Below are 17,505 nucleotides of genomic sequence, written 5' to 3' on the forward strand. Positions count from 1 at the left end.
ATAGGCTTACTAGCTTCTACACGCTAAAGCAACTAAAATCTCTCACCAGCAAAACACCTCGTCAGTTAAATACCATTTTACGTTTCTTCACTATAAGATACAGTATTTATTATCATTATAGTATTACTATTCTGGCGATTAGATCAAATATAAATTATATTTGATGCAACTTTAGTTACATTTCCATAACTTTTCCAAAACTTTGGGAAAAATATTGTTTTCCAGGGCCTGGAATTAACATTTTGAATTTCAATGACTTTTCCAGGTTTTTAATGACTGTAAGAATCCTGAACAATTTATTAAAACAAATTGATGCAAACATGATTGTTTAACTTCCACTAAGAGAAAATCGTCCGTTCCACTGCGTACCAACAACGATAGCAACCATTTGAAATGAAGGCAGCACTGATCGAGGTTTTCTGTAACTCTCTGTTCACGTTTTCTTTACCATTAACCCGTCTTAATAACGAAATAACATTTGTGTCCCCCACACTTTTTAAATGTGTTTATTATTATTTTTTACGCAAGCGGTCATCGTCACGGAGGATCGTCTTTGTGTGTGTGGCACGAGCGCATCTTGTGAGAGAGAGATAGAAAGAGAGAGAGAAAGAGAGAGAGAGAGACATAGAGAGTTACGGGGGTTGTTGTTAGCATTTGGTGCTAGCTCGGAGCTAATGGAGATTAGTAGCTGTTTCAACAATAAGGAGAGGGAGAGCTCTTTCCTGTCGGACTTTGAGAGACTGAGAGAGAGAGAGAGAAATAGAGAGAGAGACAGAGAGAGAGACTGAGAGTTACGTGGGTTGTTGTTAGCATTTGGTGCTAGCTCGGAGCTAACGGAGATTAGTAGCTGTTTCAAAAATAAGGAGAGGGAGAGCTCTTTCCTGTCGGACTTTGAGAGACTATGAGAGAGAGATAGAGAGAGAAACAGAGAGAGAGACTGAGAGTTACGTGGGTTGTTGTTAGCATTTGGTGCTAGCTTGGAGCTAACGGAGATTAGAAGCTGTTTCAACAATAAGGAGATGGAGAGCTCTTTCCTGTCGGACTTTGAGAGACTGATAGAGAGAGAGAGAAATAGAGAGAGAGACAGAGAGAGAGACTGAGAGTTACGTGGGTTGTTGTTAGCATTTGGTGCTAGCTTGGAGCTAACGGAGATTAGAAGCTGTTTCAACAATAAGGAGAGAGAGAGCTCTTTCCTGTCGGACTTTGAGAGACTAAGAGAGAGAGATAGAGAGAGAGACTGAGAGAGAGACTGAGAGAGTTACGTGGGTTGTTGTTAGCATTTGGTGCTAGCTTGGAGCTAACGGAGATTAGAAGCTGTTTCAACAATAAGGAGAGAGAGAGCTCTTTCCTGTCGGACTTTGAGAGACTAAGAGAGAGAGATAGAGAGAGAGACTGAGAGAGAGACTGAGAGAGTTACGTGGGTTGTTGTTAGCATTTGGTGCTAGCTTGGAGCTAACGGAGATTAGAAGCTGTTTCAACAATAAGGAGGGGGAGAGTCCTCTCCTGTCGGACTGAGAGAGATAACGTCAGCTCAGGGAGGTAAAGGACTCTGAGTGATTAGGTTGTAAACTTTAGTCTAAGTTATCTCAGTGGGTCTCAAACGGTTTGGTCATCTATGTAAACAAATATTTCCATCTAATATTAGTTGTATGTAAAATAAGTTAAGAAATCTTTCCAATGTGAACTATAGGTCAGTACAAAATTAAAAACACAGTTTGAAAGTAGAGGGATTAGTCAAATATGCATAAATAAAAAGAAAGAATGCAGACTAGGTAAGATAAAGATAGGAGAGAGAAGTATATCAATGATGTGTTATTGGTTGTGAGCATATTCTAATGGTTTTTGATTATTGAAATATATACAGTTCTGTTTCATATGAATTGAGAGCTTTATCCATACATCTCTTAATTTGTGCACCAGATTGATGCATTCAATTTCAATTTAAAGAAGCAAATCTTCCTGAGGGTGCATGCCTGCGGACCCCCCTAGAGGATGTGAGGTCATCACAAATAAAACAGGCTCACATGGATAGGATACTAGATAAGTGTGCACACTCATTATACTACACATTTCTCTTGGATTTGTTAACACCATAGTCCCTCATATATTTGCAGGAAATGGAATTAAATTGAGAAAATGTTTCATTGTGGAGGACCCCCTGTTTTGTGTCCCCCCCACTTCTCAAACCAAAGTTACACCCTTGAGTCTCACTCAGGATGTCTCACAACTCCCCATAGAGGATACCACTGAGACGCCTTTTCATGGACACATTACGAGACACAGTTTGGACATGGAGGAGGAGGAGGAAGAGGAAGAGGAAGGTGGGGAGGTTGAGGGATTTTCCAGACGGTGGATGTGAACTTGTGATCCTGAGCGTCTGAACACCAGACTGTGATCCTGTGAATCATTTATTCACAGAACAAATCAGGAGGAGGGAGACAGGACGGGGAAACTGTGACGTGACGACGAGCAACAAATAAAGAAACTGGAGCCATGAAAATATCGGTCAGACTGTGGATGAAGGGGCGAGAACATGGCATTTTAAATGAGGCTCGCATCGAGTTCTCGAGACACTTTTGGTTTCACTTTAGTGACTAAGAAGGAAGCTTTCTCCCCATATATTTGAGAATGATAAATGACCAGTTAGTTTAGGTTTAAACGCTCATCAGTCATGCTGTCAAAAACGGTTGCTTGAGTATTTTGAAGCAGTTCAGGAGATCATATCAGACCTACTGCATTCTGGGGGAATATCACAGCATTTGCAATATGACTAAATATTTAAAACATAAATAAAACAAAAATAAGGAACATGCCAGAACATATATCTCAAATCCAAACACAGTCATTAAAAAAGGCTGATTTCAAACGGGTATAATGTTGATTCCAATTTTTATTTAGCGTGTTAGCAGCCTGCACTTGATTTTAAGATGGAAGCAGCATGCCTTCATTAAAATTTTAAGATGGGGCGGCTGTGGCTCAGTGGATAGAGTGCTGGACTTCAAATCAGGGGGTAGCGAGTTCAAGTCCCACTGCAGTCAGCATGTCGTTGTGTCCCTGAGACACTTCACCCCAAATTGCTCCTGTGGGGATTGTCCACAGTATTGAGTATGTAAGTCTCTTTGGATAGAAGCGTCTAACAAATGACATGTAATGTAATTAAGAGATAAACAGGCTTACAAAGTATTGTTAATCTGTTTTATTTGATATGAGAACATGTAGGCCTTACATTGAGGGACATTCTTTATGTTTTCGGCGTATAGGCTTGCATATTTGTTGGCATAATATTGTATTTAATTAGTCTATGGAAAGGACTTGAAGTGATCGACATGCCTTGATGAAGCTATTCTTTATACAGCCATCCTATCAAGCTTTTAAACGGATCATATTTGACTGGAATTTCTCCCTTTCTGTCTGGGACACGGAATTGCTGATAGCTAGCATGGCTAAAAGCAACTTTATGCAAGTATGGAACATGTTCAGGTAACTGTATTGTATTCAGAAAAGGAATAAGATGAGACAGATCATTTCCTGACTGTGTGTCTCCTCCATTCTCCTTCCTCTCGTCCTCCTCATGTGTCCGGCGTATCGAGAGAGTGATCAAATCTCCCGTGAACCTGTTGTTGCACATCTGCTCTGGTTGGCTTTCTCTTTCAGTCGCAAACTAATCATCTGTACGCTTCGCAGAACTGCATCCCACTGTAATTATCATGCTGCTTACCAAAAGGGATATGAAACAATGGGGCTGTGAGTAAGACGTCTGGACATTTTGAGTCCGAGCCAAATGCCTGTCTGGGGTGCGATGTGAGAGAATGTCAGACAGACGTGACGGGAGGGAGCATTTCAACCAAACCCCCGTCATCTGGATCACCCTCCACGTAATAAAATTCATTAGTCTGGCTAAGGTTTTTAATACCAGTCGAAGGCAATAACACACATGCACGAGAGACAATGGGAAAATCGCAATAAAAAGTAGATTTAAAGAGTCAGATGTGCTTTCCTTCGGTGGACTTTTCCCTGAAAGTCCCTGCCAAGAACATATGGTGAAAGTGAAAGAACAACGAGTCATTACAGCAACAATCTGAGGTACAAACAGAACAAAAAGGGAAATCCCAACACTAAAACTCACTGCTAACGACTGGAAATCTGCTCATGTTCTTAAATTGATTGACAGATTTGCTTCCTCTGCACTGTGGCCCTTCTAATTCTACGACATATTAACACCACGGACCTAATAAAAGACATTAATGGGGCTGGGTGCAATTCGGCAGGGCTGGGGAGTGGAACATGGATGGGTGAGTGGGCCGTAAATAATTTCCAGTCTAGACTGAGTGCTTAACATTGCATATGTATAATTTAATAACAAGGTATTTGAAGGACTGTTAATCAACCAAATGTGACTGAGAGCTCGCTGGAGGGGGAATCCAAAAAGGGCAGGAAACACAACAACATGATGAAGGGCTGTTATCATTATAATACTAATTCATCACTGTGTCCTTGTCCTCAAAAAACTGTCTTTTATTCGCTCTGATTTTACTGTAACTTAAAGGTCACCTATCATGCTATTTTTAGGCAATAGCATAGGTCTCAGATATATGCAAATATATTAAAAACATGTCTATGAAGTGTTTTGCTCAAAATACCAAAAAGATCACCTGCCTCATATCCCTCTATTTCACTTCCTGTTTCTAAAGTGCTGATTTTATGTATAAAGCTTTAAAAAAAAAGAAGTAAATTGATAAAATAAAAAAGGAGGGGGCGGAGCTTATGCAGGACCCGGCAGCTACTGTCTAAACTAAATACTGCCGTGATGAAACTCCATATCATGGATTATCAAGGATTCTCTCTGAAACAGTATGGAGCTCAAAGGCTTTCTCTCTTGCCGGTTATACCACAAGGTGAGTTCCTTTTTACTTCCTGCTTCTTCACACACATGCTCTCCAGTACAGGTTAGCTCTGAGTGTTAGCGATGCTAATGTGAACACCGACCATATTACGTCCAAAACAGTCGGGCATTGTTTCTGATAGCAACGTTTCTGATTGGGCCGTGGGTCCACATTTCTGATATTACGTCATATCGGACGCAAATCTGGATCAGCTCCGTTATTCCCCCGTTTTTAGAGATTTGGGTACGGAGGAAATGAGAGAGGGTTTTATTTTCTGACGCTGCGTGAGTTCCCCGACACACCGGGGACACATGTTGATGTATAAAAGACATCACAAAGTGCATTTTGCATGATAGGTCCCCTTTAAGGAAAGATAAGATGGAGATTTGATAAAGGGCTGAAGAAAAGACAATCACAACTCCTATTGATGTTACTTCATCCGTAATACAATCAAAGACCAACCCTGAACGTAACAGAGTGGTGCAGGAATGAGTCCAAAGTCCTGAGATAAGTCCGCATTTTAGCACTGGGTTTTCTGAAGGTTTTTTTGTTGTTATTTTTTCCCTTTCCTGTAGATTTTTGTGCAAAGTCTAAAATGTGTTCTTTCCAGAGAGCGTTTCTCTGAAGAATGGAAACATGTCACAGCACAGACATTAACTACTAATATGAACCTGAACAGGAGCATGTGTCCTCTTTAAGATATTTAAACCAGCTCTTATATCTTACATACTTTTGGGTCATTTCACTCACAATGATATTTTAAGCAAAAAATAACATTTCCACCACAGAGTGTGAGAGGCAGCCACAAAGACTGTCTGCTATGCCGGCCAATTCCTGCAACAATGCAGAAGGGTCACAGTTCACTCACTAGTCTGCTGTACTCTGAACACACACACACACACACACACACACACACACACACACACACACACAGACAGACACACACACAGACAGACAGACAGACAGACAGACAGACAGACACACAGACAGAGACACACACACACACACAGACAGACAGACAGACAGACAGACAGAGACACACACACACACACACACACACACACACACACACACACACACACACACACACACACACACACACACACACACACACACACACACACACACACACACACACACACACACACACACACACACACACACACACACACACAGAACTCTCTCTCCTGCCAGCAGCCTTAAAGCAGTCAGAGCACCAGGTGTTTCAGGCTCTGTCTTGATGAGAGTGAGCCAGACAGACGGCTCAATTAAAACCTCTCTCTCCTCCAACAACACACCACCTGAGAGGCCTGCTGCTGGACACGAGGATACACACTACACACAGGGGGGGTTACACTCATGGTAAACCTCATAGGGCATTGTATATCCATCAAGTTTGAATAAAGTTGGTTTAGCACTGATTAGCGAGGTAGAATCTCTCTTTGTGTCATTGGAGTCTGGTGGTTTTTTGCAGCCCATATCCAGTCGATAAGTCATTCACCAAATAAAAGCACAAAGCCTTGTTGATAATATCGTTAACTTAAACACGGTCCATAGCATCACGTCTGAGAGCCTTTGAATCCACTGAGCCAGGACCCTGTGTTCTCCTCTCCATCGATCCATCTTTTAAAAGGTGAACACACACACACACACACACACACACACACACACACACACACACACACACACACACACACACACACACACACACACACACACACACACACACACACACACACACACACACACACACACACACACACACACACACACACACACACACACACACACACACACACACACACACACACACACACACACACACACACACACACACACACACACACACACACACACACAGTGACTTTTTCCCCCTGTTGTCAAAAGTGACACGAGCAGCTGATTTAACATCCATGTCGAGAGAGGGTCCTGTTTCCCCAGCAACCAAACAAACGGAGACACGTGCTTCCTCTCTCTGCTGGATAAACACCGGGGGAACAGTGGAAACTCTCACATTCTCATTCTCACTCTCTCACTCTCACTCACGTCTCTTTTCCAGGTTACCTCTTTTCCAGGTTACCTTCACAGGGTCTCTGGGAAACGAAGGTTACAGCGAGACATGAAAATACTGCCGGAGACGCCTTTGTGTTTCTTTAAACACTTCTCCCAGGGACTCTGAAGGGTTGTGTCATCACGGAGTATTAAGATAAGTGAGAGAACAGATGTAGGATCTGTGAGTGTTAAGTCCTGTTAATGACAGCCGGACACATCGCAGGGCGCTCGCTGGTTCAGGTTAAACACAGAGAGCTGTGAGGTATTGTAACGGCTGCTGTTCGTAATCACAGTAAGGCTCTGGAGAGGTGGGAGGTATGCAAATAAACAGAGAGGTAGAACACACACACACACACACACACACACACACACACACACACACACACACACAGACAGACAGACAGACAGACAGACAGACAGACAGACAGACAGACAGACAGACAGACAGACAGACAGACAGACAGACAGACAGACAGAGACACACACACACACACACACACACACACACACACACACACACACACACACAACCACACACACACACACACACACACACAGATGTGCAATATATACTTTTTTTACATTTATTATTATTACTGGCTGCTACTTCACTACCTAAGACTGTCTGTCACGAAATACCATAATGCATTGTGTCTATATTCTACCTTTAAAGTTTATTTAGTAGTAGTAGGTTAGTCTATTATAGTGTGTTCTAACTTCTATTGTATATACAATATACAATATTATACTCTATAGATATTTATATTTATATCATTCCATTTGACAGTTTTTTGGTTGATTTCTTTTATTTTTAATAAATGTGCAATGCATTTTTACTTATTTACTAATATAATCTAATCATTTTATATACTTTTTTGGCTGCTAGTCCACTACCTTTATATGATACTTTGTTTGTACTGGGATTAAAGGTGGGGTAGGTAATTCACTTCAGAAACACTTGTTGTTATATTCCATGGAATGCTCCTAACATCCCGATAGCAAATAATATCTTAAATGCTTTGACAATAAATACATACAAATAATTCATCTGTTGAAGCCGTGGCGCTGTAAAAAGCACGACCAATCATCTGAGCCGGCCCGGCTAAAGTAACTGGATGGCCTACCTGCCTGTCAGCCTTCCATCTGTGCACAAACTTATCTCGTGCCCTCATTGGTCATGTGCGCGTTCGTGTGTGTTGGAGGAGGGGCTCTGTAAGGAAGTCTGAAGGAAGTGGCAGATTTTTTCCGGCTGTGTATTTTCCAATTCTAGCCACTCGAGCTGCTTTCTCCATTCTTATCTATACCTTTAACTTTCAATTGCCTTTTTGTAGAATATGTTAGTCTACTCTCATATATTGCCTTTTTATCTGTACTGTCCCTTTGCTGTATAAACGATAGATTCACACGCTGTAGCAAACGTAACGGCCCGTCCACACAAAGGCATGAAAAAAATCTTTCAAAGCTTCGCCCATTCACTTGAATGGGGTGACGTAGAAGATTTTAATCTTCGCCGAACTGCATTGTGGGGAGCGGAGCATGGCTTTGCAAGCATCGTGAGCATCAAAAGTTGAGCAATGTTGAACTTTTGATGCTCCCGATGCTTTCGAAACTGGCATCAGCCAATCAAATCCCGTTTATGCAAATCCCGCCAGTACAAGCGCTAGCCAATCAAACCGCGTGCAAGCTGGGAGAGCCAGACCGCAGTTCATTTCCTCATATTCCAAACGAGATATTACGGTAGCAAATCACCCGGTTCTTTACGACCAGAACTATTTACCGGGATACAAACCGGAGGAACCAGGCATGGAGGGAGGTGGCACAGACAGTGGGTGAAACTGGTAGGTTTTCGCCTGTTTGGAGAGTTTATATCCAGTTTACTTCGTTTTAACATTGCTATTGCTTTGTATGTCGGGGGCGGGAGATTCATGTGATTGGCTGTTTTTTCATGCCTGTGTGTGGACGGGCCGTAAGGAATATGTAATTTTAAATTCAGATGAAAGAGTGTGGGACTCACAGGTCGTAGTGCTGGTTCCACTTGGGGTCGAGTGTGTTCCTCACTGTGTCCGTGGAGTGGCATTGCCCCGAGCCGTCCACAACGACCTTAGCAAAGGGATCAGGGAGGCCTGCATGAGGAGGACAGACACAACCACACAGAGCTGAGACACAATCACCAAGAAGACACAACAGAAGACATGCAACAGGACACTGAATGACAAGATGGCAGACGCTGAGGTTTCTCCGCTGTGGGATCAGACTACTCACTGGTTACTTACACAATTTGTCTTGTACTTTGATTCCAAAATGAGATCCTTCGGAGACAAGAGTACAGTGGAGGGTGACTAAAAAATGCATTGGATTTGTTGCCAAGAAAGGGATAGTTCAGATTTTGAGGTTCTTATCCAATGTCAGTGTGTTTGTGTTTTGGAGAAAATGGAAAGGAGTACAAGCACAGAAGCTAAGAAATGTACTTGAGGACGTTGGTAGCAAAAAAACATGTATTTATCAGTTTGAGCGAATGCTATATTTAGGATATTTTCACCACTTTACTATGCATTTTTACAATATGTAATATGCTCTCTGCTCTCAGTAACGCAGGTCTACCTCTGCCTCAACCAGTTAGTTTGTTCAGGTTGTTATTGTGTGAATTTGGTGAGTCTGAATTAACCGTTTAATACACAAAAGTCACACAAACAAACAAACTGTTGGAGGTTAACCAGCTATTCCTGTTTTTGTCAATGGAGTCTGGCACACATTTCGAGGGCATAGTGGGATATAACGTCTTCAGTTCCCGTCAGAAAGGGCTGTCTGACACCATAGGTGAACATATTCTAAATATAGCCTACATTTAAGCAAGGAGAGGCAAGTTTATTTATATAGCACCTTTCAACACAAGGCAATTCAAAGGGCTTTACAAAAATGAAAGCGGTAAGAAAATGGCATTTCAAATCAGTCGTTAAAAAGCAAAGCTAATCAAACATTAAAAGAAAAAAATACATGAATAAAAGTTACAGTGCAGTTTAAGATGTGAATAGTTAAATTAAAAGCAGCGGCAAAAAGAAAAGTCTTCAGCCTGGATTTCAAAGTAGTCAGAGTTGCAGCAGACCTGCAGGTTTCTGGGAGTTTGCTCCAGATGTTTGGAGCATAATAACTGAACGCTGCTTCTCCATGTTTAGTTCTGACTCTGGGGACAGAAAGCTGACCCGTCCCTGAAGACCTGAGAGATCTGGATGGTTCATCATTTAAACCAATATTGATATTTTGTATGGCTAAACTAAATGTGGATGCCCCCCCCCCTTTCACAGCAGTGCATTGCCTAGCTTCTAGGTTTGTACTCCAATCATCATCTACTGTATTTAATAAACCAACAAGGATAAGCACCTCATTCAAGCCCACTTTGAAACGCACAGAATACCCCTTTGAACCGGTGTGATTGGGAAAAAACACCACATGATTATTAACACAGAACAATCAGGTTCAAATGAGGTGAGGCGATATACAGCGGTGCAGAGATGGCAACCTGGAAGTTAGCGTCTCCCTGGTTCCCTCTCGAAGAGCCAATGGGATTCCTCCATGTGATTTTGGAATATTGCAAAAAATAATCTTTGTGGCAAACAAACAAACAAACAAACAAACAAACAAACAAACGTTGATCTAATCCAGGGGGGTCCAAACATTTTTCACAGAGGGCCACATACAGAAAAATATACAAAGGGCTGGGCCGCTCACTCAAAGTATATCGCCTCATAAGTTCAGTTATAAGTTAGCAGAATAAATCAAATGTAGGTACATGGTGCTTCTGAGTGTTGGCAGCTCATCCCTCACAACAGAAGATTGATTATAATAAGGAGAAATATGAAGGGTGTATTTCAAGCTTGTTGTGTAAATAAGTTATTGGGCTTTTTTCTTATCAACGAAGATATACTAGAAAATGTTTCCAACTCTAATCGACTGAATTTATTTGAAAAGTGGGCTCATTAACACATGAAGTTAAGAAGTACAATATAAGACAAGCACAACTTTCATTTGTTGGCCTTATTTAATTTCATTATACTTTTTTAATTTTATGAGGGCCGCATTTGGCCCCCGGGCCGTAGTTTGGACACCCCTGGTCTAATCTCTTGCGTTAGCCACAGACCTTATTTCAGGATAATATTCCAAAGACACATTCAGAAATCTTCAAGATGAGGGAACAGGTGGTAACCGTGGTAACATGCTGACTCATTTCAGGGCTGAAGACTCATTCTTGATACGCTCTATTTAAATCAGTAATGCGGTTAGTTGTAACAGAATGACCACACACACACACACACACACACACACACACACACACACACACACACACACACACACACACACACACACACACACACACACACACACACACACACACACACACACACACACACACACACACACACACACACACACACTAGGGGTGCTCAATTAATCGTATTTTAATCGTGATTACGATTATGGCTTGCAACGATTATGAAAACAACGTAATCGAAATAAAACGATTATTTTTTGATTATTATTATTACTTTAAAAAAAAAAAAAAAATTCAGTTGAATTATACTTAAAGTTCAGGGTAATCAACTGTTAAAAACATACTATTCAAATGTTTTTTCTCCAAACAAATTATGTTTTCAAAGTAAATGGATAATCGTTTTTAATAATCGTGATATCAATTATTGACCCAGTGGAGTGAGAGGAATATGTTGAATATGTTTTACCAAAATGTTGGCTATATGTTAAGGAGTTTGCAGGTTGTGACAGTGCACTGCAACATCTTGTTTATTGGTATTTATTATTTTGATATTATTTATTTAAATGTAGACATGAATGTAAAACATTTTTTATTTTATTTTGTATTGGTTTTTCAGTTGATTACCCTGAACGTATAATTCAACAGTTAAAAAGTTCAAATTATTATTTGTATTTGTTTTAAAGTACAATAAATGGATGTTTTCAAATTCAATGAATAATCGCATTTAATAATCGCAATTACAGTTATTCACCCAAATAATCGAGATTATGATTTTTGCCATAATCAAGCAGCCCTAACACAAACACAAACACAAACACAAACACACACACACACACACACACACACACACACACACACACACACACACACACACACACACACACACACACACACACACACACACACACACACACACACACACACACACACACACACACACACACACACACACACACACACACACACACACACACACACACACACACACACACAGGTTTCAGTGTATCTGGGTGTTTGCTCAGCTCAGGAGGAGGAATGGCAGGAATGGGCACCACAGAAACCACCTGAGTGAGCAGAAGACCTTCAGATGCTCACTCACCATGACAGCCCGCCCAAACACACCAAAACACTCGCTGCACCCTCACTTATTAAGGCTGTAGTGGAGAACATTAACTGGGTGTTTGATGCAAAGCGGTTAGCAGAAACACGTTCCAAAATGGAAATATATCCCCTGTACGTTGAGCCTGTTTTCCCACTGAAATTAGCACGTATATGCAGGGCGGAAACACGCTAAACACAGGCCATGCTGTTGGCAGTGCCAGTAGACCGTGGATAAGAGGGAGGCAGGAGACCGTTACTTATTCACTCTCTCATTTAAACATATGTTGGCGTTGGAAAGACGAAAAAAGGATGTTTATATTTTTTATTTCAAGTTTCAATTAAGTGTGTTTGATTATAGTCCTTAAGTTAGACTGTTGTCAATGGAGTTTGGCGGCTTTGAAGAAAGAATATTATCGCATGTTTGTACGTTATTGCATTCTAATTATCGTCCATCGTCGTTAAAATATATTTCCTTCAATGTGTGTCATAGCGTAAAAAAAGTATGGAATATTTCCGTTAGTGTTAATCGGAGCTAAAGGACATAAATAACTGTGACTAATGTAGTATATTTAAGTATAATAAAGTAAGTCAAGTATAATTACTAGGTAATGAATGCAGATTGTAACCTTCCCCAGAACAGGAAAGGCGTTAGGTGTTAGTGGGATTTTGAACAGGAAGAGGTGCTTTAGTGACTTTTTACAAAACTTTATTTAGGGATTGCACTCAAGTCATTTTTTTGAGTTTATTTAAAGTAACAGGGCACTATGTAGACGACTCCTACTTCCAAGGGCCTATGTAGCAGAGACGGAGTACTCGAGTCCGAGTCGAGTCACAAGTCCCGAAATTGGTACTCGAGTACCGATTTTCGGGACTTGTGACTCGACTCGGACACGCGCACTGATTGACGCGACTCAGACTTTGACTCGAGAATTCTCGCGCACGATGACTTGGACTCGGACTCGACTTAAACACTCCTTGGGTTGGACTCAAACACAGGTAATGATGACTCGGACTCGACTATGACTCTCCCTAGGTGACTCGGACTTGGACTTGGACACAGGTAATGATGACTCAGACCCGACTCGGACTTGGACTCGTGAATTCTCGCGCACGATGACTTGGACTCGGACTTGACTTGAACACTCCTTGGGTGACTCGGACTTGGACTCGGACACAGGTAATGATGACTCGGACTTGGACTCGGACTCGAAAACAGGTAATGATGACTTGGAGTCGACTATGACTCTCCCTAGGTGACTCGGACTTGGACTCGAACACAGGTAATGATTACTCGGACTCGACTATGACTTGGACTCGTGAATTCTCGCGCACGATGACTTGGACTCGGACTCGACTTGAACACTCCTTGGGTGACTTGGACTCGGACTCGAAAACAGGTAATGATGACTCGGACTCGACTATGACTCTCCCTAGGTGACTCGGACTTGGACTCGAACACAGGTAATGATAACTCGGACCCTACTCGGACTTGGACTCGTGAATTCTCGCGCACGATGACTTGGACTCGGACTCGACTTGAACACTCCTTGGGTGACTCGGACTTGGACTCGGACTCGAACACAGGTAATGATGACTCGGACTCGACTATGACTCTCCCTAGGTGAATCGGACTTGGACTCAGACTCGAAGACAGGTAATGATGACTCAGACTCGACTATCACTCTCCTTGGGTGACTCGGACTTGGACTCGGACTCGAAGAGTGGTGACTCGAGAGGGACTTGGACTCGTGAATTGGTGACTTGGCTACAACACTGATATGTAGTAAGTAAATGTTCCCTATCTGTTTGATTGGCTAAATGAGAATATCCAAGTTGTTGTCTTTGAAGGCTTCGAAGCAGCTAAACTTCATCAACCCAAAGTCCATGTTCTCAATCTCAGGAGGTTTTTAGTTTGCGTGCATCAAACACCCCCGGCCTCGACCAGCTTCAGTACGAGGAGCCGATGTTGGCAGATACTTACGGAAGAAGTCCTTCTTCACCAGGTTTTTGGCGCAGAGTACTGAAAAAGAAAGAAAGACATAATTAAAGATCAATTACAATTAAATTCGAAGCAGAATATATCAGAGTCTTACGGTTGGTTTGTAGAGTTTGAACTAAAATGCAAGAAAAGACGAGGGGATGTATACTGTATGTGTAGACAGCAGGAAACATCTAGTTCAAAAACATCCGACCCATTAGATAGTTAACTGTACAATCTTTGTATCCAGACACTCCGACACCTGCAGAAGCTTTAGGGTCGAAGTGGAAGCTTTTCGACATTTAACACCAGCTGTATCGTTAGAGAACACGTCACTCATTATGAACCCAGCCTTTGAGCTGGAGGAGGACATGTTTTGTCTCCGTCTCTGTTCCCAGAGCAGCAGAGAGGTCCACCCTAATGATCTACTCATGAGCGTGTGTGTGTGTGTGTGTGTGTGTGTGTGTGTGTGTGTGTGTGTGTGTGTGTGTGTGTGTGTGTGTCTGTGTGTGTGTGTGTGTGTGTGTGTGTGTGTGTGTGTGTGAGTCAGGCTCATGAAACACACTTTTGGTTTGGCTTCTCTCTGATAACCTTTTTCTGAGGAACAGAACTGATGTGGTTTCTGTCGACTCTGATTCACTGGTTTTAATAGATATTAGACTGTAACAGACGGCGTGTAATAGTTACCGTTTAGTCTTCCATCTACCACTGATACTTATATTATATTCAAGGTTTGTCTTGTCGGATGTTTTTGTATTTGTAAATTAACCAGAAATGCATTTTTGTTTGTATGTTTTCGAGTCGAATGATGGGAGTTATAAAAGAGGCCCTTTCATGCTTTTTGGCGGTTTCCAGTTCCTGTAGTGTGATATATAGGTTTGTATGCATGCAAATGGTCTCTTAAGCAGCAAATCTGTATAATTCAATAGAATAAATAAAAAAGAATCATGCATAAGCACCACTTTGAATCTTATCTTTCACCACAGATGTGCACATTATTTCTTGCAAAACAGTCATTTAGCCCATAACATCACAAACTCTACTAACTAATGGATTTAACGAAGACTAAAAAGAAGCCTTTAGTCAATTAATCCACCAATCAGAGGGGCAGACATATTATTTTTGTGGCTCTACCTCTAGTCTCGCTTTCCCACTTCCTCCATGTGCAGGTGAGCGTGCTCAGACTTCACTTTGCTAACACAAATAGAGAAAGACACACCCATAGTGGTAGACTGCAGCTTAAACCATTCAACCCACACACACACACACACACACACGCACACGCACACGCACACACACACACACACACACACACACACACACACACACACACACACACACACACACACACACACACACACACACACACACACACACACACACACACACACACACACACACACACACACACACACACACACACACACACCATGTCCAATTCCACCCTGAATCCCTTTACGTCTGATTCTGCCCCACCAGGACACAGAGGACGTACTTTCTGAGTGCCGTGTCGAAGAAATTAAACACACTAATCTTAGCGTGGGACACAACAAACTACACATGCACCATTTTTACAGATGCACAAGACACACACACACACACACACACACACACACACACACACACACACACACACACACACACACACACACACACACACACACACACACACACACACACACACACACACACACACACACCCCATTATAAAAGACAGCAAAAAAAACTGGATGCAATCCCTCCTCGGGGGGATGGGGGGGCGGGTGCAGAACATGCTCCACAGATGAGGAAGAATTTCTTTCCGCAAACATCCCTGGGAATGTGTTACGTTCCAGTGAAACCCACCTCATTTCTAAAACATCTGGTATGCATCGCTGTTGAGCACACAGACGACACACACACACAGACGACACACACACACACACACACACACACACACACACACACACACACACACACACACACACACACACACACACACTTCCCCTGAGACAACTGGTTCTCCACTGATCTGATTAATTACTAAGAGGCTCAGAGGAAAGTGTGCACGCTTTGAGGCTTTAAGAGAGGTAAAAAGCTTGCCGGCAACAGATTAATATAATATTTTTTCAAATGCTTCTGTTCACAAACCGTAGACAATATAAGAATATTGTGAATAGCACTATAAAGTGGTGCAGTGATGACGTATTTTTGAAGACCAACACCGACACTGACTTCTCGTCACCACCGCTAAGCTAAAGCCGGCTAATGTTGGGCTATAAAGGAACTACAGCACGGTCACATGACTTCCCGTCACCACCGCTAAGCTAAAGGCGGCTAATGTTGGGCTATAAAGGAACTACAGCACGGTCACATGACTTCACGTCACCACCGCTAAGCTAAAGGCGGCTAACGTTGGGCTATAAAGGAACTACAGCACGGTCACATGACTTCCCGTCACCACCGCTAAGCTAAAGGCGGCTAATGTTGGGCTATAAAGGAACTACAGCACGGTCACATGACTTCACGTCACCACCGCTAAGCTAAAGGTGGCTAATGTTGGGCTATAAAGGAACTACAGCACGGTCACATGACTTCACGTCACCACCGCTAAGCTAAAGGTGGCTAATGTTGGGCTATAAAGGAACTACAGCACGGTCACATGACTTCACGTCACCACAGCTAAGCTAAAGGAGGCTAATGTTGGGCTATAAAGGAACTACAGCACGGTCACATGACTTCATGTCACCACCGCTAAGCTAAAGGCGGCTAATGTTGGGCTATAAAGGAACTACAGCACGGTCACATGACTTCACGTCACCACCGCTAAGCTAAAGGTGGCTAATGTTGGGCTATAAAGGAACTACAGCACGGTCACATGACTTCACGTCACCACCGCTAAGCTAAAGGAGGCTAATGTTGGGCTATAAAGGAACTACAGCACGGTCACATGACTTCACGTCAACACCGCTAAGCTAAAGGAGGCTAATGTTGGTCGATGACGTTTAGTCGTCTCATTTAGACACTTGTTAGCAACCTTAGTTTTAAATCCACCAGTGGGGTATTTACTGACGTATTTTATGTCGTAGAATTTAAATCTCTTCAGCTTGTGTTAACCACAGACCTTATTTTAGGCTAACAACTAAAAAACACATAAAAAAAACCTCTGAAACCAAGGAATCATTTTACATAAATCCACAGGAGGCCAACAGAAAGAAAAGCAAACCAGTGGGTAAAGAGACTCT

General features: G+C 42.2%; 2 protein-coding genes across 2 annotated transcripts in view; one reads left to right on the top strand and one right to left on the bottom strand.

The window, feature by feature from the left end:
- Window positions 1–17,505, top strand: part of LOC307016330 (phosphoinositide 3-kinase regulatory subunit 6-like) — a 492,324-nt gene that overhangs the window by 55,034 nt on the left and 419,785 nt on the right. The gene's annotated exons all lie outside the window — the stretch shown is intronic.
- LOC307014338 (E3 ubiquitin-protein ligase SMURF2-like) overlaps window positions 1–17,505 on the bottom strand; it is a gene marked incomplete at its 3' end in the record, with an annotated part of 72,404 nt that overhangs the window by 23,675 nt on the left and 31,224 nt on the right. The window contains exons 2-3 of the mRNA XM_079642212.1: window positions 14,285–14,323; window positions 8,950–9,058 (exon numbers count right to left, since the gene is read on the bottom strand). Of these exons, the coding sequence (XP_079498338.1) occupies window positions 8,950–9,058; window positions 14,285–14,323 (148 nt within the window). The remainder of the gene's footprint in view (window positions 1–8,949; window positions 9,059–14,284; window positions 14,324–17,505) is intronic.

Source organism: Notothenia rossii, assembly GCF_949606895.1.
Source record: "Notothenia rossii genome assembly, chromosome: 8".
In the NCBI taxonomy this organism is placed as follows: domain Eukaryota; kingdom Metazoa; phylum Chordata; class Actinopteri; order Perciformes; family Nototheniidae; genus Notothenia; species Notothenia rossii.